Raw genomic sequence first — 24,882 nt, forward strand, 5'->3', positions numbered from 1 at the left:
CAGGGAGGGCCTCATGAAGGACATTATATTTCAATCAAAACATTATTCTTGGCTGTAACTAAAGCAACCAATAAACTAAACTAAAATCACATACATGCAGCCCAGATTTGAGTCTTGCTTCCGCCGTTTTAAAGGGAATTTAACTGTTGAATACTATTGTGTGGTGTTAATTTCATTATCATTCAGCAGGTCTTTCTTGAGTCCCTTTCAGATGGGCAGTCCTGGGCTGGATTATATTGTGACAGCAACTGAGAAATGGATTATCCTTGTCCTCAAGGAGTTCCTCTTCTGTTAGGGAAGTCACAAAACAAACACAAACCCAGTAAATAACTGTATAAGTAAGACACAATGTAGTAAAATGTTAAATTGTGTGATGCAGACTTAAGTATTGAAGTTCAGAGAAAAGTGATCTTGGTCAGTGATGACTAGAAGAGAAAGTCTGGATGAAGAGGAATCTGTACTATAGGGAGAGAATGTGTCAAAGACTGAAAGGAAGAAGGGCTAAAATGCTTTCATAAGTGAAAAACCAGGTCTCTGATGGAAGTCAGGGTGTGCTTTCTACTGTCATTCCAAGCAATGTGTTTGTCTACTTTCCTCTGTATTTATAAGCAACTTAGTGGTTTAAAATCTTAACTCCTAAACTGCTCCTTCAGTTAATGGCCATCCATTTAGGATTTATCCTATAGAAAACCTTTGGTAGATGGTCACTTTGCCAGCAGGTAGATCAGACATAGCATTTCTGAAATAGAAATTGTCATTTCCTTCTCACTGGACTTTGAGTTAGGAACAATTAAGCAATAATTCTTGACGATAATTCTTGACAATAATTCTATACTTAAAGCCAGGTTTCTTTTATGATTTATGTTTACTGTAACTTGCCTTTTCTAGCAAGAAAAATAAATGCCTCCTCTAAATAATCTGAAATCTGTTTTAGACTTGCAGAGTACCAAGATTTAAAGTTAGGTACTTTCTCCCATTTTATTAATGTCATTAATGTCTAATGAAGAGAGCTTCTAGTTTCTAAGGTCTGTCATTTATTCTCTATTAGCTTGCACGTTTTTAATTTGTTTCTTGCTCTCTAAACAGAAATAAACAGTTTTATAGGATATAGATTTAGAGGGAGAAGGGATCTTAGAGGCTGTGAAGTCCAACTCTTTCATTTTACAGATGAGGAAACTGAGGCACAGAGTGGTAAAGTGATTTTGCCTATGGTTCATTTTACAGATGAGGAAACTGAGGCACAGTGGTAAAGTGATTTTGCCTATAGTCTAAAAGTTACTAAGTATCTCGAGATAGGATTAGAACTCAGGTCTTTCTAACTTCAGGTTTAGTGCTCTTACTACTTCCCATTGTCTTCTTGATCTAACCTGAAGTTTTTATTAACCATAAATCTGGTGCTGTCTACTACTTCACTGCTTTCTTGAACTGGTCTGAAATTTTTATTGACTATAAATCTGGTGCTAGTCTCCAGATGGGGGGAGGTGCACGAAAGAGAAGGTTGTTGGACGTTATCCTTTGACCCCAAGTAAGGCTGCTGAAGTGGAATAGAGTTTCTGAGGAAGCAGGCTTAAAGTAAAAATTACCCTTCAAATTTGTAACATCTCAGGATACTAACCTCACTCCAAGATGGTATAATAAAGTGGAATTGTTTAAAATTTTATTAAAAATATATTCATAAAGACAAATTTGCATTCGTATAATTTCTTAGCTCCTTAAAATATACTTGCATGTTTAGGATGTTTTTACCAAGTATCCTTTAAAAAGTACAATAAAATCTCAATTAACTGAAATATTGATAATGATATTGTTTTGTTTTATTTGGAGGCAGTTGGGCTTAAGTAACTTTCTGAGAGTCACTCAACTAGAAAGTGTTTGAGTCTAGAACTTCTCTGAACTCCAGAGGCAGTGCTCTATCCACTTGGTTGCCCTTTACATAGAGTTTTAGGGTTGACAAAGGACTTCCCTTAGAATAGCTTAATAATAAACTAATATTAGACCCTCAATTTCCCATTGAGGAAAAAAAAAAAATCTAACTTAAGTGATATACTCAGAATCAGCACCTGGTGTTGTGCTAAGTGTAAATGTTAGAAATGGAATTTGAATTCAGTTTTCCTGGTTTCTTTCTACTGCATTCCATTGCTTCTCAAGGTACTATACTTTAGAGGAAAGAATTGTAAAGCAGGATATAGGAGACTTAAGTTGTAGTCCTAATTTTTTTTTTTAACTTAGTATGTAAATATAAATGTAAATTCTTGGAACTTCAGCTTTATCATGTTATATGCAGATTATAAGTACCTAGATGACCTAATTCACAGGGTTATTGTAAGGATCAAATAATATCTCTATGAAAAAAAACTTCAAAAAAAGCAACTTGTATTATATAAAGGTTGTAAGTGACACACTTTTGAAAGAGTTCAGAAATCTTTTCTCATGATATCAAAAAGAACTATGGGTAATATTTGAAATGCAGATTTTCGTACCAAAAAAGAGGACTGAAAAAATATCAATCAAGGCACTTTTCCATCTCTACAAAACATTAGAGTGATCTGCACACATACTTAGGACATCCTTTATGAAAATATGGGGTAAAAACATGCAGGCTTTCACAAGCATTGCTATATAATAGTCTAAATCCATATAGTCAATAGATTACTGAAATATTTCGAGAATACAAGGTTCTTCATTCATGGATTATAAAAACATTTGATTCATAAGGTAGAATGGTTTCTTAAAAGCTGTCTTCCAACACATTCTTTTCCTTGTAGATGTCAGACCCATAAAAGCTTTAACAGAAATAACTTTGTTCAATTAAGTACCCCTCTGATTACTAATCAGAAGCCATGAATAGGAAGATATATGCTCAATGAAGTTATTTGTCACTCTTATGGAGGAATTTCAGCACAGAATCCTATGGTAAAAGCATTCCTGATAGGTGGGAAGGTCCTACAGATGCTCCTCTTTTGCATATAGTATTGTACTAACTATATTAAATACTGTGAATGAGATTCAGAATCGCCTAAAAGAATTTCAGACTTAGTATCCATATAGGAAAAATCAAGTGAATGAAAAATGTATATATTGTTCAGAATAGGATGTGAAGCTGGATGACTGGGCTAACGAAATAATCTACTAGTACTTATATCTTTGACAAATACCAGAATAGACAATGAACTGGCACCAGAAATGAACAAGAGAGGAAAGGGGACTGAATTACATTTGGAAATTGAAGGGTGATTTTAATGACTCCACACTTCCTGTTATACAAGCTCACTTTTATGACAGAACCATTCTGTGGATGCTATGTGGCCAGTTATAAGTGGTATAACACTAATCTCCAAAAGATTAAGGTTATGCATCACCTAAGGGCAGGGTAGAGGCATATGATGGGCACGAATGGGCTGGGATGTAAAGGCTGACATCAGAGAGATGACTGGCTAAAAAAAAAAAAAAAGTTGAAGTTGTGATTCAAGAGTGAGAGATAAGGAATAGTCCATATATTATATCTACACAGTGACAAGAGAAGAAGACCTTAAGCATATTGGGTGGACCCCCTTTAGAGGAATCTAGAGAACTCAGGAACTTAAACAAGATACAAGTTGGATGAGAAATTGGGGGTGGATTGTTAGACAGTAAATATTGAGCATCTGCTATGTGTCAGGCACTGTGCTAAGCACAATAAGGAGTAAAGACTCTGCCCTCAAGGAACTCATACTCTGATGGCAGGTAATAAACATATAGAAAAAAACTATATACAGGATCAGTAATAATTGTTAGAGGGAAGACACTAGAAATAAGAGGGATTAGAAAATGCTTCCTTTAGAAGATGATATTTTAGTTGGAACTTAGAAGAAACCAGTAGGCAGAGATGAGCAGGGAATTCTAGGCATGGGAAACAGCCAGTGCTAGTGAAAATGCTCAGAGCTAAGAGAGCTAAGTTTTGTAGAACAGCAAGGAGACCAGTGTCACTGGAATTAAGTATTTAGATTGTGATCTATGTTGTTCAAAGGAGAACCCCACAGTGACGATGACCAATCCACAGAAGGACTCTAAATCAGAATGGCTTTTCTGTTCTTGAAAAGAAACCAGCATCACTGGAATTGAGTATTTATAGATTGTGATCTGTATTGTTCAAGGGAGAATCCCACAGTGACGATTAACCAATCCACCTGAGAACTCTCAATCAGAATGGTTTTTCTATTCTTGATTTATAGAAGACACAAACATTAAGCCTATGTGACCTTTATTCAAAGCAAAACATCAAAATCCTTATAAGAAGTGTCCTGAGAATCATATGCACTTATTCTGCTATATGTTTTCAGTGATAATTAATCAGAATGATCACCTAGAGGTTCTGCAGTTTCCTGAATCATCAAATGAATAGGGAATTATATTTAGTAGTCTTGTATTGACCACAGCAGGAAAAATGCTCTTTAAGAAAATAAAGGAACAAAAATGAGTTTGCTAGATTGTAAGCTCCTTGTTCACAAGGTCATTATTGAGCATTGAGTATCCATAGTACAGGATAGAATCAAGCAAAGTACACACTGATGGCCCCGTAAATAGCCCCTTGCTGCTCTCCAGTATGCCAAATGGCTAACTCCCCTCAATATGTCACCTACTATTTCAAGCCTCACTTCCGAGTGACTAGCCCCTGCCAAATGTGCCAATCTTCTTGGTGGATTATTATGGGACAGAAGTAGATAATGATGAGGAAACTGTTAGGCTTTTTCACTGGCAGTCATAGCAAATTAAAGTGGCATGTTAACTCACATAGAACTTAGATGTGATTGGATACCAAATTGTCTTTTCTTTGCAGCTGTATGTAAGATAGACCCTGCAGACCAAGTAAAAGCCTACATTTTGTTAGGCTGTTAAGATGGAGAGATGTACCAATGAAAACTTACTGGTCAACTAGAACTTGTTTTGAGGAAGCTGAAGCCTGGAAAGATATTATGATTTGCTCAAAGGTCTCCAGCTAGATCACTGATCTTTCCTTTATATTTGACAACCCAGTGAAAACTCCTTGTAAGTTGTGTGATCCAGAAGAACCTTGATAGCCAGGTTTGAAGATCTCATTTAGTCTGTGAGAAGGAGTCTGAAGCCAGAGTCAACCCCTTCCCCAAACACACACATACACACACACACACACACACACACACACACGTATTTGAAATAGGTTGAACTCACTTGTCCAATATCATATAGTTAGCTTGTGATAAGACTTGAACTGGGACCAAGCAGGTCAAAACATTACTCTCATGATTCAGCGGACCTCCTCAAGAATGAAGGATAAACAACAAATTGTATGAAATAGGTTATCTGAGAAATCTAACTCGGTTTCAATTGATCAAGGATGGACAGAAGTCACTACACCCAAAAAAAGAACACTGGGAAATGAATGTAAACTGCTTGCATTTTTGTTTTTCTTCCCAGATTCTTTTTACCTTCTGAATCTAATTCTTCCTCTGCAATAAGAGAACTGTTCGGTTCTGCACACATATATTGTATCTAGGATACACTGTGACATATTTAACTTGTATAGGACTGCTTGCCATCTCGGGGAGGGGGTAAAAGAGGGAGGGGAAAAGTCAGAACAGAAGTGAGTGCAAGGGATAATGTAAAAAATTTTACCCAGGCATGGGTTCTGTCAATAAAAAGTTATAATAAATAAATTTAAAAAAAAAAGAAATAGGTTATCTAAGTTCAATTTAAAGAAAGGTGAATGACTAGAATAATAATGCTTTATGGAGGCAGTGAGACTTGTTTTGAAGGCAAAATAACATTAATGACTGACATTAGTGTAAAGAATTTTACATATACTTTTGATTGATGGAGAGGTGGGGGCAGGACATTATAGGCGAGGAATAAATCAGATATATGTGAGGGGACAGTAAGGAAATGAAGTTTGTTTTGAAGAGTGGAAGATGAGGTTGGGTAAGGTGGGACCAAACTTAGGAGGGCCTCAAAAGCCAGCTGGAGAAGTTTCAATTTGATTCAGGCAGTAATGGGGAACCATTTTAGTTTCTTGAACAGGGGAGTGACGTGATCAAGCTAATGTTTTGGGAAGGTCTTTTATATTAGTAAGATAAAGAAAGTAACAGGCTTAGCTTTCATATAGATGAGCATAAGAAAGGCTCAATAGGATTTACAGAGGGAAATGAAAAAGGGACTTCTTCATGGGTGTTATATCAAATTTTAAACATGGTAATTAATTATTTGGTAATTAATATGGTAATTAATGGTACAAAAATGGTAATTAATATGGTACAAGGTAATTAATATACAAAAGACACTTCTTGATGTGCTGGCTGGAGAGCTAGGCACTCCACTCATATCTCTATTCTGATAGGTTTTATGATTGGACAAGTTCCTTAATCTTTCAAGTGATCTAAGCTAGATATGTCAGATATGCAGGTCACTACATTACTTATTTAGATTAGAATGCAATTGGCGAATATGTAATAAAAGTAAAAATACAATGGAATATAGATAATGTAATATGTAATTTTCTGAATCATTATATAGCCAGCAAGGTTTCTATTTGAGTTTGACACAATTGATCGAGGAAATTCTTTTAAGACTGTAAGTTATAAAGTAGGTACCAAACTGCATCCATTAAGGAAGGTCCTTACCAGGAGCCAGTAGAATTAAAGGTACAGTCCCTATCCTTAACTATAAATAGGCTGAACACATAGTAAGGTAGTCAGTAAACATTCTTTCTTTTTATGTATCTAGAAAGGAAGAAAGAAAGCTTATGTGTTGGGAAAACTTTTCACTTTTCCAACTTTGTCTAATGTTAAAATTTGTGGTAGTGGTGTTTTTTTTTTTTTTTAAACACAGTAAAACTCCCCATAACATTTATCTTAGCGTTCATTTCCCATAAACAGTTTATTGGTCATTAACAGAAAAGAGGTATGTTATATCCTTAACCATGACAATATGATACTAAAATTGTATTTGATACCAGTTTTGTTGTTTAGGGATAAAAAAAACAAAACCTTTTTTTAAATAATGTCTTGCAGTTTCTGGAATATTATAGTATGTGATTAATAATTTTTTTTATTTTATAATTAAGTTACATCTTTCCCTCCTATACCCCACATTAAAAAAAAAACCTTTATAATGAATATGCATAAGCAAAACATTACTACATTAATCCATGTCCAAAAAAAAAAAATCCCTGTTTCATTATGCATCTTGAATCTTTCACCTATATTTGATTTTATCATGATAGCCTCTTGGATTTTATGATCTATTTCATGTTACTAATTTTCCCCCCTGTCCATAATTATTAAAGATAAAACTTTTCAGTCTCCTAGATTTTTAAGGATGGTGTAATGTTTTATATTTAGATAAGGCATTGATCAAGACTTTTTAAAAAATCAGATTGTTTTCTACTCTTCTAGCAGTTCTTATCAAGTGAATCTCTTCCCCAGTAGTTTATGCTCTTGAGTTTATCAAACACTAGCATAGGTTCTTTGGAGCAAAAAAAAATTTTTTTTTATTCTTCTTCCATATGACATCTTTCAGTTGTTTAGAAAATTGCTATTATGTACACTCTTCTCCTGGTTTAACCTTCCTAATTCTTTTGGCCTAATTCTCAGTCTCTAGTTCTCTTCCTCATCTTTATCCTACATTGAGATGCACTCTGATTTGTCAGAGTGTGACAGTGGCACATGTAGTCTGAAGACAAACTGGTGGTTGTAGAGTTCTGGAATGATAAAACTGTCAAGAGTTTGATGAAAGGAAAACCAGAATCTATAACTTTTAGGGTTGTAGATTTAGAGGTGGAATCAATTTATAGATAATCTAGTTCTGCCACTTCATTTTAAAAGTGAGGAAATGAAGGGCCGGAGAGGAAAACTCACTTGCCCAGGATCATCTGGGTGAAAAGTAGAAGAGCCAAGGTTAAAATCTTTATCTTCTGATTTCAAATCCAGTGCTTTCTCTGTGTACTACATTAGCACTTTGCAATGATCACATTACCAGTTACTTGTGGAATCAAGATTAAGAACTCCTGTCTCCTGATTCCTGACTTCTAGGCCAGGATACTTTCCATTGTTATATACTAATTTTTTTGAACAATATTTCTGGCCAGCAGCTTCCTTTAGTCATTTGTTTCTCTTCTTCACCATCTCCTTCACTTTCAAGGTTTTATGCCCTGAGATAATAGTGCCTTCTGTCTTGATCCTTCTTTTCTCTTTTTCTTTCCCTTTCAACAAATCAAATCTCCAATAGCTTCCTTGTACCTCTAGGATAAAATAATAATTAAGAAAAAAAAGCCTCGTGTTTAAAGCCCTCTATAGCAGGGGTCCTCAAACTTTTTAAATAGGGGGCCAGTTCACTGTCCCTCAGATTGTTGGAGGACCCGACTATAGTAAAAACAAAAACTTCATATCCTTGGGTGAGGGGGAGAAATAGTCCTCAACTGTTGCATCTGGCCGGCAGGCTGTAGTTTGAGGACCCCTGCTCTATAGTCTTGTATCTACCTACCTTTCCAGTTTTTTTTTTTCCTGTCACCTCTCTTCCCACAATTCTCCATTCCAGTCAAACTGGCCTGATAGCTGTTTACCATACAGGATATTGAAACTCTTAGCTGTGTGCCTTGGCACAGGTTTTCCTCATTCCACACTTCCTTCCCTAGTCCCTTATAGAATCCTTGTAGATTCAACTGAGATCCCATTTGGGGTTTTCTTGCCAAAGATTCTGCAGTTGTTTCTCCTCATGTGTAAACCTGAGGCAACCAGGGTTAAATGACTTGTCTGGGGTCATTCAACCAGTGTCTGAGACCTGTATTTGAATTCAGGAAGATGTCTTCCTGATTCCAGTGCTGTTACTCTATTCACTATGCCACTTAATTGGTCCAGTTGTTAGAACACTTTAAATTCATAGACTCTTAGATTTAGAGTTAGAAAGAATCTTACTTTTTTCTTTCTTTTACAGTAGTCATATCTTTACAGCAGAATGTAATCTATTTGAGGGTTTTCACTTGTGTACTTTTATTTCCAGCACTTGTCATATAGATTAGAACCTTGAATAATGTGGGGCACGTGATTAATATTTTTTCAATTATATTGAACTGAATAAAGAGAAGGAAAATAGTTTTCTTTTTAGAGTTCCACAAATATTCTCAAATTAAATTAAAAAAACTACTAAATATTACTTTTAAAAATTAATTGAAACTTTCTATTCAGTATGTACTTTGAATTTTAAATGTGGGAATTTGGAGGCTCCCCTTTTAGCTTAAGTATATGTCTCTTTCTTTTAATATCTCTTCTTGCTTCCTCCCTTAAGGGATGTTTTTTTTTTTAATGTTACCTATATTAATCTACCAGGCAGTTGGTTTCTATTACATGATTCTGCTTCCTTTTTTCTCTCCAATAAACAAACCTCTCCCCTCTCCCCAAACCCAAACCCTTCAATTTTGAACAGTTTAAAATTTTAGTTCTTTGAATCAGGAGTCTTAGTACTCTTACTGTCAGCCAGTTATTGGAAGTATTTTCCAACCCAGTAATGGCAGCAAATTAAAATTATGATGTGTGGATCATAAAACAGTGTCTCTGTCTATACATTGGTACTTTAAAGAGTTCTTTCTATGGTGAAATTGATCTTTAAATAGTTATGTCCTTCAGTTTTTGATGTTACCAGAGAAACGAAAAAAAAAATTGCATATGTATAGATAGCTGAAATGGTCATTCGTTTTTAAATTTTATTATTTATTTATTTTTTAAGTAAGGAGATTTTTTTTAAAAAATTTTTTCCAGTTGCAAATTTTTTCCCTCCCTACATGCCTATATTTTTCTACCTTTTGAGAAGGCAAGAAAAACAGAACCCCATTACAAAGCTGTATAGTCATACAAAACAAATTTCTGCGTTGACTTTGGTATATTTGTTTTTGTTTTGTTTTAAGAAAGTGTACAGATTAAAGATATCTTTTTCTAAGTCCCTCACTTCTCTATTTGGAGGTGTATAGCATGCTTCATAGTGAGTTATTGGAATTGTAGTGGGTTATCATGATGATCAGTCACAGCCTTTCAAAATTGATGATCATACTGTATTGCTAATTGATAATCTTACAATATTGCTGTAACTGTGTAGATTGTCTCCCAGTTCAACTTACTTCACTTTGCATCAGTTCATATAGTTCTTCCTAGTTTTTTCTGAAACCACATTCATTTACAACATCTGATTCAGCCATTTCCCCAAATGATGGGCATCACTTCAGTTTCCATTTCTTTGCCAGTCATCATGTTTAATTTTTTAAAAAATGTACTTTCCAATTATATGCCTCTTTTTTTCCTGTAAGATAATTTTCCCTTTGTTCCTTATTAAACAAAATGTATAGTAGGTTCACTGTTTGGGTTGGGCTACCAACACAAATTCTGAAGTGAAAAGCACGAGAAGTTATCTTTGGTTAATTGCTGATATGAAAGACTTCAGATTCATAGATTTAGTACTAAAAAGGGCTCATAATTATGTAGGTTTCTCATTTACAGAACCCCAGAGAGGATAAGTGATTTGCTTTGGTCTCATAAAGTCCATTTGGATCCAGGTCTTCTGGCTCCAAACATAGTAGCTGTTCCCCTGTCCCATGTTGCCTTTACAATAAATTCTGCAAATCCTTAACATGTTTTGTGGGAGTGAAATTTTATCAAACTGAATTCATTTCCATACTTCTGACTTCTAGAAAGTTGGGGTATAAGTCTTTCTAGGTAAATTAACACATGAAAAGAAATTAAGTCTCAGGTCCACCACTCCTCTAATCTTCTGGATCTTTCTGCACATATTTTCAATTCATCTGTCCTTTATCAGGGAATTTTTCACTCAGGGCAGGAAGCCTTTACCAGAGAAATCACCTAGGTCTAGTCTCTCTTCTTCCTTTTTATGGTCTGTATTTAAGCCAAGTTGGAACTACAAGCTGTTCCCTAAATTCTGTCCACCACCTCTAGAAATTAATATAAACTGTTCTTGGCTGGGGAAGAAGGACTTTTTCATGACCTTTGCCTTGTCCTTCAGGAATCAGTTCAGGTGCTCATTCTTGGAGGTCTTCCTTCAAACTTTCAGTTATGTGTGTTCTTTCATTTATGTTATGATTGTCTGTGCCATTTGTGTCTATGACATTGTATACTTCCAGTAAGATCCTTGATTCCAAGGAATTTCTTTCTATCTCTTTTCTTTTTCTTTTTGGTCTTTATCTCCAGGACTTAGCATTGGTGCTTTGCACATAGTATATGTTCAATGTTTGTGAAATTGAATTGTTTCAGTTTGTATCTGCTCTTATCACTTTCAATGCAAATTATAACACTAAAAAGTTATTTTGTTGTTATCGAGATCAAGAAAAATATGTCACTGTTTGGGTGTAGTGAATTCATTGTTACTAGATCAACCCGTTACTGTTACAATGAACATATAAATTGTTTTATTTTAGGGGATGGCTTCTTTGAAGTGGTATTCATTGTAATGGAATATAATAAATATTTGTGTTGCTGCTGCTGCTGAAAATGATTAAACATGTGTCTGCCACATGTCAGATGTCCCTTTTGCCCCATGAGACATGATAAATTCTTCCTTTTGCATTTTAAAGCACTTTACAACTTGGTCTGAATCAGTTTTTCCAGTTGTATTGTACCTTAAAAGGTGATTTTATTAATACTTTATTAAATTTAATATGTGTAAAAAAGTTTATTGTGCATAAAGTTAAAAACTAACTAGAAGTTCATAGTTTTATATACAATCAGTTCTATTTTAATTTGATATATGTTCCCCCCAAACATCACAAAATTGTGCAATAAATCCCACGGGGTTTATGGGGAAAATGAGAGACACAATGTTTGAAATTTTGTCAGTGATACATTAAAAAAAAAAAAAAAAAGATAGATTCTCAAGACAGAGACCATGGTGGTGTATATCAGACCTCTTCTGCCTACAATTCCTTCTGCGCAGAAAATGCACAATAAATATGGCATTTTCTTTCTTTTTTTTAATTAAATAACTTTTTATTGACAGAACCCATGCCAGGGTAATTTTTTACAACATTATCCCTTGCACTCACTTCTGTTCCGATTTTTCCCCTCCCTCCCTCCACCCTCTCCCCAAAGATGGCAAGCAGTCCTATACATGTTAAATAGATTACAGTAGATCTTGGATACAATATATGTGTGCAGAACCAAACAGTTTTCTTGTTGCTCAGGGAGAATTGGATTTAGAAGGTATAAATAACCTGGGAAGAAGAACAAAAATGCAAGCAGTTTACATTCATTGCTAGTGTTCTTTCTTTGGGTGTATTATGTCATTTTCTTGGTAAAAGACCTGAAGTGTGCTTAAGGAAGAGGAGGACATCAGAAGAATTACAGATTGTAATTCATTGTGACATGGCAGAAGAAATCACACATAAGCAAACCGTAGTTTGAATTATGCTTAACATGTTTCCTGATGTATCAGTTGTGTTGGAACAGATTCATGTATTCAAAACTAGCTTTTTAGCAAAATTGTCTTTGTAATTTTGTTCTTTGTATATTGGAATGTTTTATGTTCAGGTTTTCAAAAATAAAGTTTAAGAAACAAAAGGAAAACACATGGGAGTAATTTAAAGGGCATAGTGTACAAATACTAAAACATTTCTATTTAATAAGAATTCTCTTCTCGTTCCTACTGCTTCTTTCTACCACCATTCCCTGTGCTTAGAACAGTTCACACTCCCTTAGGGGTTGCTAAATAGGAGTTTGTGTCTTCTAATTGGAGGTAAGAGGTAATGTTTGTATGGGCTATTAGATTCATCAAAAGGTCAGCAGTGGACCTTTGACTATTGCTGACTCTAGATGGTCTGTGTCCTCTCTTAGATGGTCTACAAGTTGTATCCCATTCAAGTGTAGAATATAGTGATGTGTGAGTGAGGTTAGCATAGAAGACAAAAGGGTACAGTTCAGAGTGACTTTACTAGAAATTCACCAACCATAATTTAAGAGTATTTTTGCAGTATTATCATACTGCTGTGGCTGCTAGCCTGAATAAAAAAGGACATAGTTATACTTTGTTCTCTTTCTCTTTGAACATAGGAGGCTCCCTGTAACTGTCAGAAGAAAGAAAAGCAGGGAAGGATACTTAAATAGACCACATATTCCTTGGACACTGTGGTGATTTGGGGGATTGTGTGAGTGAATGAACACATAGGTACATGCACATGTGCCATGTTGGGGAGAAGAAAAAGAAAGAGTACAGTGGGAACTGGTAGGCTATCTTGTCTTTCACTAAACTGGAAAGTTTTGGAAAGTGCTGGATTAGAGGAACTTGATGATTTTGATCCTGATCTTTCTGAGAAGGAAGAACTAAAGCAGGGAAAAGTCAGATTCTGTTGTCTTAGAAGGAGGGAGAGCAAAGGAAGCATCTGACAAGACATTTAAAAGGATGTGATTTATTGAGATTTTAGATTTTCTTCTAGTTCATGCTAATCTGCACATACTCAGAAGCAGTTCGCCAGCCTATATCTTTGTTCATGAGATTTTCCTGGGGAAGCAGTGTCACAGGATTCTTTCATGTGTCATAGGATATGACCTCTATTAGAATCTGTGTGGCCACTTTGAACTGGGCTCTTATGAATTGGTGCCAGAAGTATGGCATTTGGAAAGGATGCTGGGTTTAATGGGAATGTTGATGCTTTCATAAAACCTGATTGTTTTGCTGTGAAATTAGAGTTTGTGTGTCCTAGCAAAACCAGCAAGTGTGGATTTGTTTTCCCTAAATATAACAGGAGAGTGACTCAGCCTTAAAGGAGGCATCTCATGGAAGAGCTTCAGATTTTTACAGTAGTAAATATGTGTAAATGGGCCAACTAGTGATGATAATCCCAGGTTACCTTTGGTAAACCTTGCTTTTGTATGTAAATATGTTGGGTCTATTAGTTGTCATTATGTCTTTGGACCTTGGTTTCCTCATCTGTAAAATGAGGAGATAAATGACTTTTAAGGAAAATATGACTTTTAAACTTTTCAGCTTTGTCTGAGGACCTATGATAGACACAAGAATTTCTGGCTGACCCTTATGTTTTAATGCTCTTCTTTTCGAATTTGGGGTTTTAATATCTTGAGCTTAGTACTTCAACTTTGATGTATTTTCTCAATCCAGTTGTGCTTCCCACTCCCCAGATATGTCTTATATTAGCCCAATTTCCTTGGATGGAAATCTAGTGGAAGTGATTGTTTCTATTGCTTATATGTGCTGTTGATGATTGTGTTTGTTTGAATCTACCAAAATATAATGGTTATGGTGGTTACAATATTTCAAAATAGAAGACAGACAGACATACGGCACAGTGATGTACAGCAGTACACTTAAAATCTGGAGCCCTGGTTTTGATCCCACTAGATACAGTTACTAGCTGTATGATCATGGAGAGGGAACTTAAGCTCTTAGTATCCTCTTAAGTAAAATTGGATTAATAATAATAATTCTTACAGTGTCTGTTTCACGAGGTTATGGTAAGAATGTTCTTTGAAGTGCCAATATGAGGAGATGGTGGTCATATTACTATTTTGATTATTTCCTCTTCTCATAATTTATAAATGTTTCTCATCCCCATCCTCCTTTTCTCAAACACATACATCCTTAGACTTGAGACATCTGAAGCTGAGAAAGCTCCTGGATCAGTTAGGGGCTGGTGGGCAAGGAATTCAGCAACCAGTATAATTGTTTTTCTGATTCTGATCATGGGACTTGTTCTCCAGTCTTCTTCATTTAAGAGAGAATAGAGTCACTACTTGCACCATAGCCCAAGCCCTGAAAACAGTAACTCAAATGGTTTGTTTATACCATTAGCCAAGTGGAAAAGTGTAGTAAAAGAAAATAAGGGCTGGAGCTGAGGAACCCATCATGTGACTTTAAGTTTCCATTGGCAGCCTTCTGCCTGGATGTGAGCTATGTGCAAGGTCAGCTCAGGAAGCAGTTGCAAACCCAGTGCTGTCATTTTGTTTTCTCTTCCAAAGAGGGCTATTTTCTTTAGGATTACTGAAGTAGGCAGAGCCGGAGGTATTAGATGACTCTGTGGAATGCATCATGCTCAAAACACTTTGCAGTCAAGATTAGTTTAAGAAAGCTCTTACATCCTAATGGGAGTATGATTTTTTTTTTCCCCCTCCCTCCACCCACTAGTGCATTGAAATGGAATATGGCAGCTGCTGGACTGCTGCTTAGCAACCTTTCCTTCACAACAATCCCAGACAAGCAATGGACATGAATCCTGGGACCAATATAGACTTAAGGGGTATTTTGATGAGGAAAGTTCAAATTGGAATTGAGCCAGGTCCTTAAGTGTGAAGAATTTCAGTAGCAGCAGGGTTTGGGGCCTTTTTTGAAGTAGATTGCAGTGTAATCTGCAATGTAGTCCAAGTGATCAAGTTTTATACATAACATCCTTTCTGTCTGACTAGATTTTAACCCTGAAATAAACATTTGAATGAATATTCCAGGAAGTTTTATGGGGAGGGGGAGGGAAAGTTTTATTTTAAAGGCTGCTTGTTCTGTTATTTTACTATACTATAATTCCTTTTAACAATGAAAAATCCCAAGCTTTTTATTTATGCTTAAGTTAGTTAAGTCATCATCTCTCTCCTCCTCTCCCTTCCCCCAAGAACGTTATTGTTTACAAATGTGCTTTGTGCCCTGGGCTTCTCACTTTAGTGAGTCATATCTGTGCTTCATTTTCTGTAACTTCAGCACTTATGGAATGAACCACATATTGGGATAAGAGAGTTGGGTGCTGTTATTACCCGGAGCATTTGGATGAGAAAAGAAACTTATTAAAAGTTGTAATGTAATTCATTAAAATATTTTTGATCTTAGGATAAGGAAACCTGTGTGGGGATCAACAACCAGAGCTACATATGTGACACAGGACACTGCTGTGGACAGTCTCAGTGCTGCAACTACTACTATGAACTCTGGTGTAAGTTCATGCTTTGGGTGTATTTGGTTTTCTATAATCCATGTAGGCTGGCTCTGGTGTTATAGGGGCTACTGGGCTCTTTCTGGATTCTCTTGATCTGTGGAGTGGGGGAAGGGTTGTCCTAGTAGGATGTTTCATGCACTTTGGGGAAAGATGTCTTTAGGCTATGTAGACAGAGCTTGTGATATCCCTTTGTCACATTGAAACGATGCCATGACTACTTCTGACACTGTGGTCAGAAAGCTGAGAGAGAAAAGGAGACAGTCTGCCTTAGGAAACTGTACTTTTCCTTAGAATCTTACTTTGATGTTTTGATGACTTGTACTAGAAAGACCAGTGGCCTGCCTGAGAACCGCTGCTAGTTTTGTACATGATCTGATGTCCTAAGCTTCCTAGTCTTACTGGGGGATAGAGGGTAATCATGATTTAATGGCTTCTATTCTCAAGAATGGAACTACTGACATGTACAGAAGACTATGGAGGAGTCCAAAGGCAGGATTTCCTCCTTGGGATTGCTCTTTCTTCATCTACAAGTGTCAGCTTCACTTTCTTTCATTGGGTAAGGGAGGTCTCTCTCACTCTCACTCTCAGCTGCAGGTAAGGATCCCCACAGCTTGTGTGGATTATATATCTAAAATTCCCTTACTTTACTTAAAAAGTAAAAATAGAGTCTTTTGTTAGTACAAGACTTGATAATATTGTTTTGGTTGATTAGCAAAGTAGAAAATGTATTATATGTTCACTTAACTCATCTGTGTCATCAATTGGGTTGGAAAGAGTTTACTACTATCAACTGGGGACCAAACTGGCCTCTAACCTGTGGATGGCTGGAGTCAAATACAGTAGGCTAGAGATAGGAGAGTTAGGAATCAAACAAAAGTTTAATTTCAAAATGAAGGAAATGGCTTGCAAGCAAGGAGTGGATCTAGACACATGTACTGGGGCCATGCTCCTAATGGGTGGATTCAAGACAGTGTGGGGAGATCTTAATATTTATAGCTCTTACAATGAGGGGTAACTGCAATAATGGGACAAGTTTGATTTATAGCAGGGCTTCATGACCAGAACTTGTCCTGGCTTGTTCAGTGCTTGTCCGAGCTCATAGAACACCTGATGCTAGTCAAAGTAATAGAATAATTATGCAATTTTTGCCAGATGCTGAGCCACATTCTGGGCAAAGCTTGCTTGCTGGTCATTAGGTTTAAAAAGCAGATATTACCTTGTTTGAACACGTTGGGTGCCATCTTCAGATTATGGGGCTCTTTTAAAAAGATGTTGCCAACAAACAGGTAAGAGCATAAGAGAGATGATCCGTATAGTCAATATTTAGTGAAAAGAATGCTGGGCATGGAGTCAAGGGATACCTAGTTTACAAATCCTCTTTTGACCCTTAATAGCTATGTAGACTATGGGCAAATCACTTACATTTTTCTGGGTTTCATTTTCCTCATCAATAAGGTAGGGGTAACAATAATACCTGTCTTAGAGGATTGCTTTGAGGAACTAATGAGATATAGTGTTTGTGAATTGCTTTGCAAACCTTAAAAAACTATTATTGTGGCCTTCTTTCAGTTGGTGGAGTAGAAAAAATCAATCTGGGAGTCAGAAAAATCTCATTTCTGTTCTTGTACTTGGTTTTCACCTTGCTGACATCATTTTTTTCATTGTAAAATGAAGGACTTGGACTAGATGATCTTGATGCTTCCCACAAGTTATATGTCAGTAAAAAATTGCATACATTTTAATTAAAGTGAGTTAAATTTATTTTGTCTTGAAAATTTGAATTACTAACTTAAATATATATATATATCTGATTATATTATAAGACTTTTCTGTCCAGAACTATCTGTGAGGATTTTGTAGCTTGTGAGCATGTAGAAAGAAGAAACATTTATTTGATCCTTGGGGTGCTTACCGTATCAGTGCCTTATTTACCACTAATTTTGAAAGGCCATCTGCTAAGGGTAACTAGCTTGAAATTCTACCTCTGCTAGACTCTGAACTCTACAGTGCCTGAACCGGAAACATTATATAGGTTCTGCAGAATGTTCCTTCAGAGGGTGAGTAATTTCACTCTCCCATACACTGAAATAGAGAGGCCTGTGAAAAACCCTGGCTGAGTTTGGAGCTGGTAGAACACCTGGCTGCAGTAGTGCTGTGCCTGATAGTCTTTCAGTGGCTGTGTGTGTCATGTTAGGATTTCCCTTCCCTTCTTTAGTTCCAGAGGCCTCATTTCAGGGGGATTGTCGTCATACATTCAGGAATATCACTTTTTTTTTTTTTTTTTAATTAAAAGTTTTATTTATGCTATCTCCTCTTTTAGTTTTGATGAGTAGATGGTCTTTCTTCTCAAGGCTTGCCTGTCTATATGTACTTTTAATTTCATGCCCTCCCATTTTCTCTGTTAGATTCCACCCCACCTTGGCCTCTGCTCCTGTTCTTTTCATCCCCATACTCTCTTCCTATCTACTGGTTCCTTTACTGATGTCTACAGACACTTCAAGGTCTTGCCAGTCCTTAAAAATCTTACTTGATTTGATCACACCTGCCTTTCTGACTGGCTTTCTTGAAGACTTAGCTCAAGTAGCACTTTCTATGTGAGGCCTTTCCTAGTCCTGATTACTAGTAACTTTTTCATTTAGATCATCTCCCATTTACACAATATTTATCTTATAAGTACACAGTTATTTGTTTGTAAATACACATTTTGTCTTCCTCATTAGAATGTGAGTTCTTTAAGGGCAGGGACTGTGTTTTGCCTTTTATTTAGCATAGTGCATGGCTCATAATAACCTCTTTATGTTGGTTAACTGACCAAGGACATTCTACCGGAGGTTTTGTCTGTCCTCTTCCTTATCACCTCTGCCATTCCCCTCCTCCCCCCAGACCTTCCTCCCTTCTTCCCTAGTGCTTTCCTTCCAAAGTGAATTTCTGTTGTTAATCCTTTTAGTCATGTCTGACTCTTTGTGATTCCATTTCAGGTTTTCTTGAGCATAAATATTAGAATACTTTGTCATTTCTCCAGTTCATTTTCCAGATGAAAAAACTGAGGCAAACAGGTTTAAATGACTTGCCCAGGGTCATCAACTAGTAAGGGTCTGAGGCCATATTTGAACTCAAAAGGATAAGTCTTCCTGACTCCAGGCCCAGTGTTTTAAAACTACTTCCTCATGTAAATGCTTATGTGATCTTATCAAAGAAGAGTGATTGTCTTAGTTAAGAGCATCTAATTGTCCTACATACCTTTGAATCAGTTAAGCGCTGATGAGTGTGAATGAGGACCCCTTAAAGTGGATACATATATTCCAGTTCACACTATTCAAAGTTATAATTTTGTAAAATATGGGATTCTAGCCCAATGGAAGTATGCCTACAAATTTGAATAATGGGACCATTTCAGGAGATTAATTATATGAACTAATTAAATCTAGTCTCTTGTCTCCCATGTTAGAATTATAAGCTTTTTGTGGCCAGGGACTGTTTGGCTTCTTTTATTTTGTATCCCTCTGAACCCAAAAAGTGCTTAGTAAATGCTGATTGACTGTTGATTGATGCCGTCTGTCCAGATATCACAGTCCTTTTCTACTCTTTCCTTCCAGATTGTACCTACCTTAGTGACAAAGGAAAATGATTAAGCAAAGACTTACAGCATCAAGTGACAGTATGTAAAATATTCTGGCCTGGTAGCCTCTCCTGGTTCTGCCTTGGGGGAAGAGAGCTATTTTTCATTATCTCTTCTCCAGTATGGTTAATGATTTTCCCATTACTTAAAAACTTAGTGATTTTATCTATTTCAGTGTTTTCAGTTATTAAAACAAAAAGATACCTTGCTTTGCCCATTTGGGTTATCAGTAAATGAGTAAGCTGTGAGTAAATTAATATCAGGGCAACCCAGTTAGTAGTTAATGGGAAATCAGTCCTAACTGTTCTGCTTTTGGGGATACAAGGTGTTTTGAGTCCTTAAGAGTTACTGATGAGATAGAAAGGTTGTCATGGTATATCAGGGGAATTAATACTGAAAAATTTTTTAATGTTTCTAGCATACTGGCCTTCCACAACTTAGATGAGGTAATTCTAGTTGCTAGAATTTAAATAGAAATTTTATTTTAGATTAGCCACATAAAGAATGGGGAAAACCTTATGGGAACAGGAGAGAGAGAAAATATTCTGCCCAGGGAGATTATAATGAAGTAGGTTTATCTAGGTTGTTATTGTGGCTATTTGGAGGACGGGAATCCGTAGACCACTTTCCCAGATAACTCTGAACCCTCATTTCTTCCTTCCACTTGGAAAATAATCCTCTAGTATATTTGGGGGAATGGAAGGGAGGAATTTGTTTGTCTGGCACTTAGCAGAGTGCCCTAGGCACACAAAAGAACTTCACCACTTCCTCCTTTTTCTTTTTTCTCCCTCTCAGTGTTGGGGGCTGAGTTGGCTTGAAAGGTCTCATTATTCAGAATAAAAAGAAAATTAAGCTCTTGGCTGGGATATATAATCCTCCGACACCCACATCTATGTGATGTAATATGGGAGTAGTTCCTGCAATGGGGACCTCTCCCTCTTGCTTCCCCTTTAGGACTGGTGGGAGAACAAACCTGGAATTTCCAGAAGAGTCTATGTAAATGGACTACGAAAAGCCAAGAGGGGACAGACTACTCCAGGGCAATTCCTATTAATATTATAAATAGGAAACAGGAAAAGAGCAAACAATTATTATGAAGCAGATAGAAAAATTGTATTTAAATGTTTAAAATGCAACTCCCTCTCTGGGTTCATATTCTTCTACCCTGATACATAAAACAGAAGTCTTTTAGCTTGGTTGTTTTTCTGGGTGTCTGTGACCAGTGGTAGCAGGCTCTGAAAAGAGTAAATGAAGCTGCTAGTCCCTTTCAGATAGACCCTCCAGGAACCTTGGCTGCCAAGCAGAGTGAGTCCCTTATGCACAGAATTCGGCTCTTAGAGCCGGAGAGGTGGGGAATGGAGCAGTGGAGGCTCACGGACAGCTAGCCATCTGGCATTTTTTTTTTCAGTTCTGTGGGAGATTTAAGGTTAAAAGATTTTCTTGATATACTCCTCCATATACATGGCTAGTGGTTCTCTAATTTTCTTTTGATATCCCAAAGCTGACAGGGGTCTCAAACCACGTCCTGGGGGCCAGATGTGGCCACTGAGGACAATTATCCCCCTCACCCAGTGTCTTTATTTAAAGGCCCACAAAACAAAGTTTTTGTTTTTACTATAGTCCGGCCCTCCAACAGTCTGAGGGACAGTGAACTGGCCCCCTATTTAAAAAGTTTGAGGACCCCTGCAAGCAGCTTGCATCACTCCTATGTACTTGGTATATTGGTTTTATAAGACACATAGCCTGTTCCTGTTTCTCCCCAATTAGGTTGTGAGGCTCAAGGTAGGGACCATGTCTTGTTAATCTTTTTATTGCCCCCAGCAAGAGAAAGGCATAGTTAGGGAGGTAGGAAGACTTGTTTGTTCCTCCAACATATGTCATTGTGACTCTGGGCAAGGCTTTTAACCTCTCTCTGCCCTCAGCAGCTCTCTTCAAGACTATAAGTTGCAGAGAGGTGCCAACCTGCATTAGTAGAAATAGTTCTTTCCTCTGGGAGTGAGTTACTTATGCCAACCCTAACCCTATGCCAACCCTGTTCTTCTAGCACAGGGTCTTGCACAGAGTAGGAGTTTTGTAATTCCATAAATGTTTGTTGGATTGAATTAGATCTTTTCTTCCACAAGTTCCTTGTGAGAGGGGAAAAAAAGAGTAGGGCCAGAAGAGAACTAGGGCAGGAAGGAAACACTTTTTCTTTCGCAGGAATAGCAAGAATTTGTAACTTGTACTGAAACGAACAATGTCCAAGATTCCCACAGTGAGTCTTTTCTGCAGAAGATGATTTCTCTGGAGACTGAATATAAATCTACACATAGCTGTGTTAATTTTTTTTTTTTCTCTCATGGTTTTTTTTCTTTTGTTTTGATTTTTCTCTCCAAACATGATTTATTAAAAAATGTGTATTTTTAAAAAATAAAGGTAACTGTGTAACCAGAAAAAGAAAGGAAAAGAATTAAAAAAAGGGAAAAAAAAGATGACTATTCCATCAGTCACCACATTCCTGGTATTTCACCTCCTCTCAATGTTTTTCCTCTTTAATGTTGTTGACCTCTCTTGATGAAGAAACATTGTACACAAGCCCCACCCTAGGGAAAGAAGATTGAATTTGGAATGGAGCCCCTAGTTCTCATATCAACTCTTCTGTGGCCTTTTCCATTTTGAACCTACTTCCACTATTACCTTCTAGATTTTAACTGACATGGAGAAAGTGGTAAGGATTTTTTTTTCCATTCTGATAACTGTGGGGCAGGAGGGGATAGGGAAGATTGAGCTATGAAGTCCTTGACAGAGTGTATATCTAATCCTTCATAATTGTCATTACATATTGAACCAGCTGTAAGCCCAGAAATCTTGCTATCTTCCCCCATCAGTTCATCTACCTTAACTGAGAACAGTTAACTCCCTTCCTTTTCTTCCCCTCCCCTGAAGGGTATAACTTGGGTGTCATTCCATTATCTTTTTCCTCTTGGTCTTTAATTCTCCCTGTTGACACAAGGAAAGGAGGCATTATCAGCCCTGAATATATCTATAACTGGCTCTAATAAAGCAGTGTTGGACATTGTGAGGTGAGACTCCCTCAGGTCTTTGGATTGGGTGATATATGTTATGCCCAGTCTTACACAAATGAGGAAACCAAAACTGGAAGAGTGCTTATTATTATTATTAAGTGCTTATTAACGGACTAGGTGCTAGAAATACGAAGATTAAAAACTTAACCCAATAATATACATAGATATTTTTTAAACAGATTCAAAACCAAATTCTGTCACTACCTGTATAAAACTTAACCTTTTTCTGCCTCAGTTTCCTCATCTATAAAATGAGGGAATAAGACTAGATAACTTTTCAAGATCTCTTCCAGCTTTAAATTTGTGGTCTTATGATCCAGTGATTCAAATCTGTGGAGAAATAGATAGGAAGTCTGCCTGAATAATCACAGAAAAATGCTCTTTATAAATGGTTTTACCCTGATTTTCACATTAGTGTGAGAGTTGGACATAGGGGAAAGAATTTTCCCAGGGAATTTTCCAAAGATTACATAAAGCATAGTATTACTGTATTCATTTAATGACTATAGCCTCATTTCCCATTATATTTATCATCCGTTTGTCTTAAGTATGTCAGTAGGTCAGTAGTGTTTACCTCAAAATTATTCTTTCTGGGTCACTTGTGTACATCATTCTATATCCTATTTTATCCATGAACAAATCTTTGATTGGTTTTCCAAAAGACAGACAGAAATGAGAAGTTGTTCTTGACCTAATTCTTTGTCAGAAGGTGGTGATTTTTGTATTAAAAAATAATTAAAAGATTTTTTAAAAAATTTCCCTTTTGATCTGTTATCATTTCTACAATTGCATTTCTTCTGGCAAGTTGTTTAATGATTTAAGTGAAGTAATCAAACCTCCTTAATAGTCTGAACTTCGCAAGAACTGACCCGTGGAGGGAAAAGGATACAATGGAGCATTTATGGGTATCTACCATTTGTGACAGTTTGACATGCCTTGCCCAGTCAGCATTGTCAAAAAGTCCTGCCTGCTAGTTTCTAGTGGTATAACTTTATTTCTCCTGAGTCTCTTTTTACTTTTTGCCTTCTCCCGATACCAGATACTAGAGTCTATCAAGGAGAGGTATACTTTGGCGTATTGTTAGAGAATTTCCTACCAGCAAAATGATGACATTTTTCTAAGCTTATAATGAATTCTGAGCTGCATGACTTGTTCCTTTTCATTGGACTATGGTGATTTGTTTTCCATTTCCCAAAGATGACAATATTCCCCACAATGAGGTCACAGTTTCTAAAGGATCGTTGAAGGTAGTCTCTGGGTCTTTTTGGTATTTTGTTGTTGTTTGTTTAGTTTTAGTTTTCTTTTTTAAACTCTCTTTTCCTCCTTGTTTGTGGAACCTTACTAGAAGAAGGGAATTTCATAAGAAGTTTGCACAACTCCACAAGGATCAATCCTGACATTTCTCCTTCAAGGGGCAGTAATGCCAGTTTGACTTGGATGGATTGCTCTAGTTAGTTTTGTGTCGGTAATCGTAGAATGCCTTCTGCCCTACTTCCCATGTATTTCTATTTAAATAGAACCTGTTCATCTCTTCTGTCTCTGCACATAGATTAGTGCCCAGTTATGCCACTAAACTGGCTTTACTTCTGTCATGGTTTCCCCCTCTGGTGTCTGAGAAACATTTTTGGTTGGTTTAACCCACCCTTGCAAATAGCTTCTACTAACTCGCCTGAGGCAAGCAGTGATATGTTAGGAAACTGAAAAAGAATGCTGGCTTTTTATGTTTTAACTGCCTGTGCTATCTCATAAGAGAACAGATCAAAACAGTTCCTGTAGGGAAATGACTTGGGAGAGAATCAGTTTTACAAAACAAGGCTAGGTTAACTTTACCAGTTGTCCCCTTCTTTTTTCTGACCTTCACATCCCACCTCTGTCATATCTTCTCATACTGCCCAGCTCGTTTTCCTTTTTTCTACCCTAGATTGTCACTCTGGCTCTCTGATTGGCCAGCAGTAAGTGCTTGGTCTTTGTTTGGGCCCTGATTAATTCAGAGAAAATGTAAACATCAGTTGTTTTTGTATTGGGCCAGAAATCCTGAGGATCTTCCCCTCCCAGATTGGTTTTTTGTTTTTTTGTTTTTTTTTGGGGGGGGGGGGTCTAATAAAAGAGACCATTCCCTGCCTCATTTCTTAACTTTGCCTTACTCAAACTGAGACCTGTTATAAAGACCCCAGTTTAAAAAGGCCAAGGTCTCCTGTTGTATTCATGGCCATTGTCCTAATCCCATATGTTTATATAGTATTTTAAGGTGTTAAAGC

General features: G+C 36.7%; 1 protein-coding gene across 2 annotated transcripts in view; it reads left to right on the top strand.

The window, feature by feature from the left end:
* The window catches only part of WBP1L (WW domain binding protein 1 like), a 62,152-nt gene that overhangs the window by 25,648 nt on the left and 11,622 nt on the right, over nt 1-24,882 (top strand). For both annotated transcript variants that reach the window (XM_031955766.1, XM_031955767.1), the window contains exon 2: nt 15,835-15,937. In XM_031955766.1, the coding sequence (XP_031811626.1) occupies nt 15,835-15,937 (103 nt within the window). The remainder of the gene's footprint in view (nt 1-15,834; nt 15,938-24,882) is intronic.

Source organism: Sarcophilus harrisii, chromosome 2, assembly GCF_902635505.1.
Source record: "Sarcophilus harrisii chromosome 2, mSarHar1.11, whole genome shotgun sequence".
Lineage (NCBI taxonomy): Eukaryota > Metazoa > Chordata > Mammalia > Dasyuromorphia > Dasyuridae > Sarcophilus > Sarcophilus harrisii.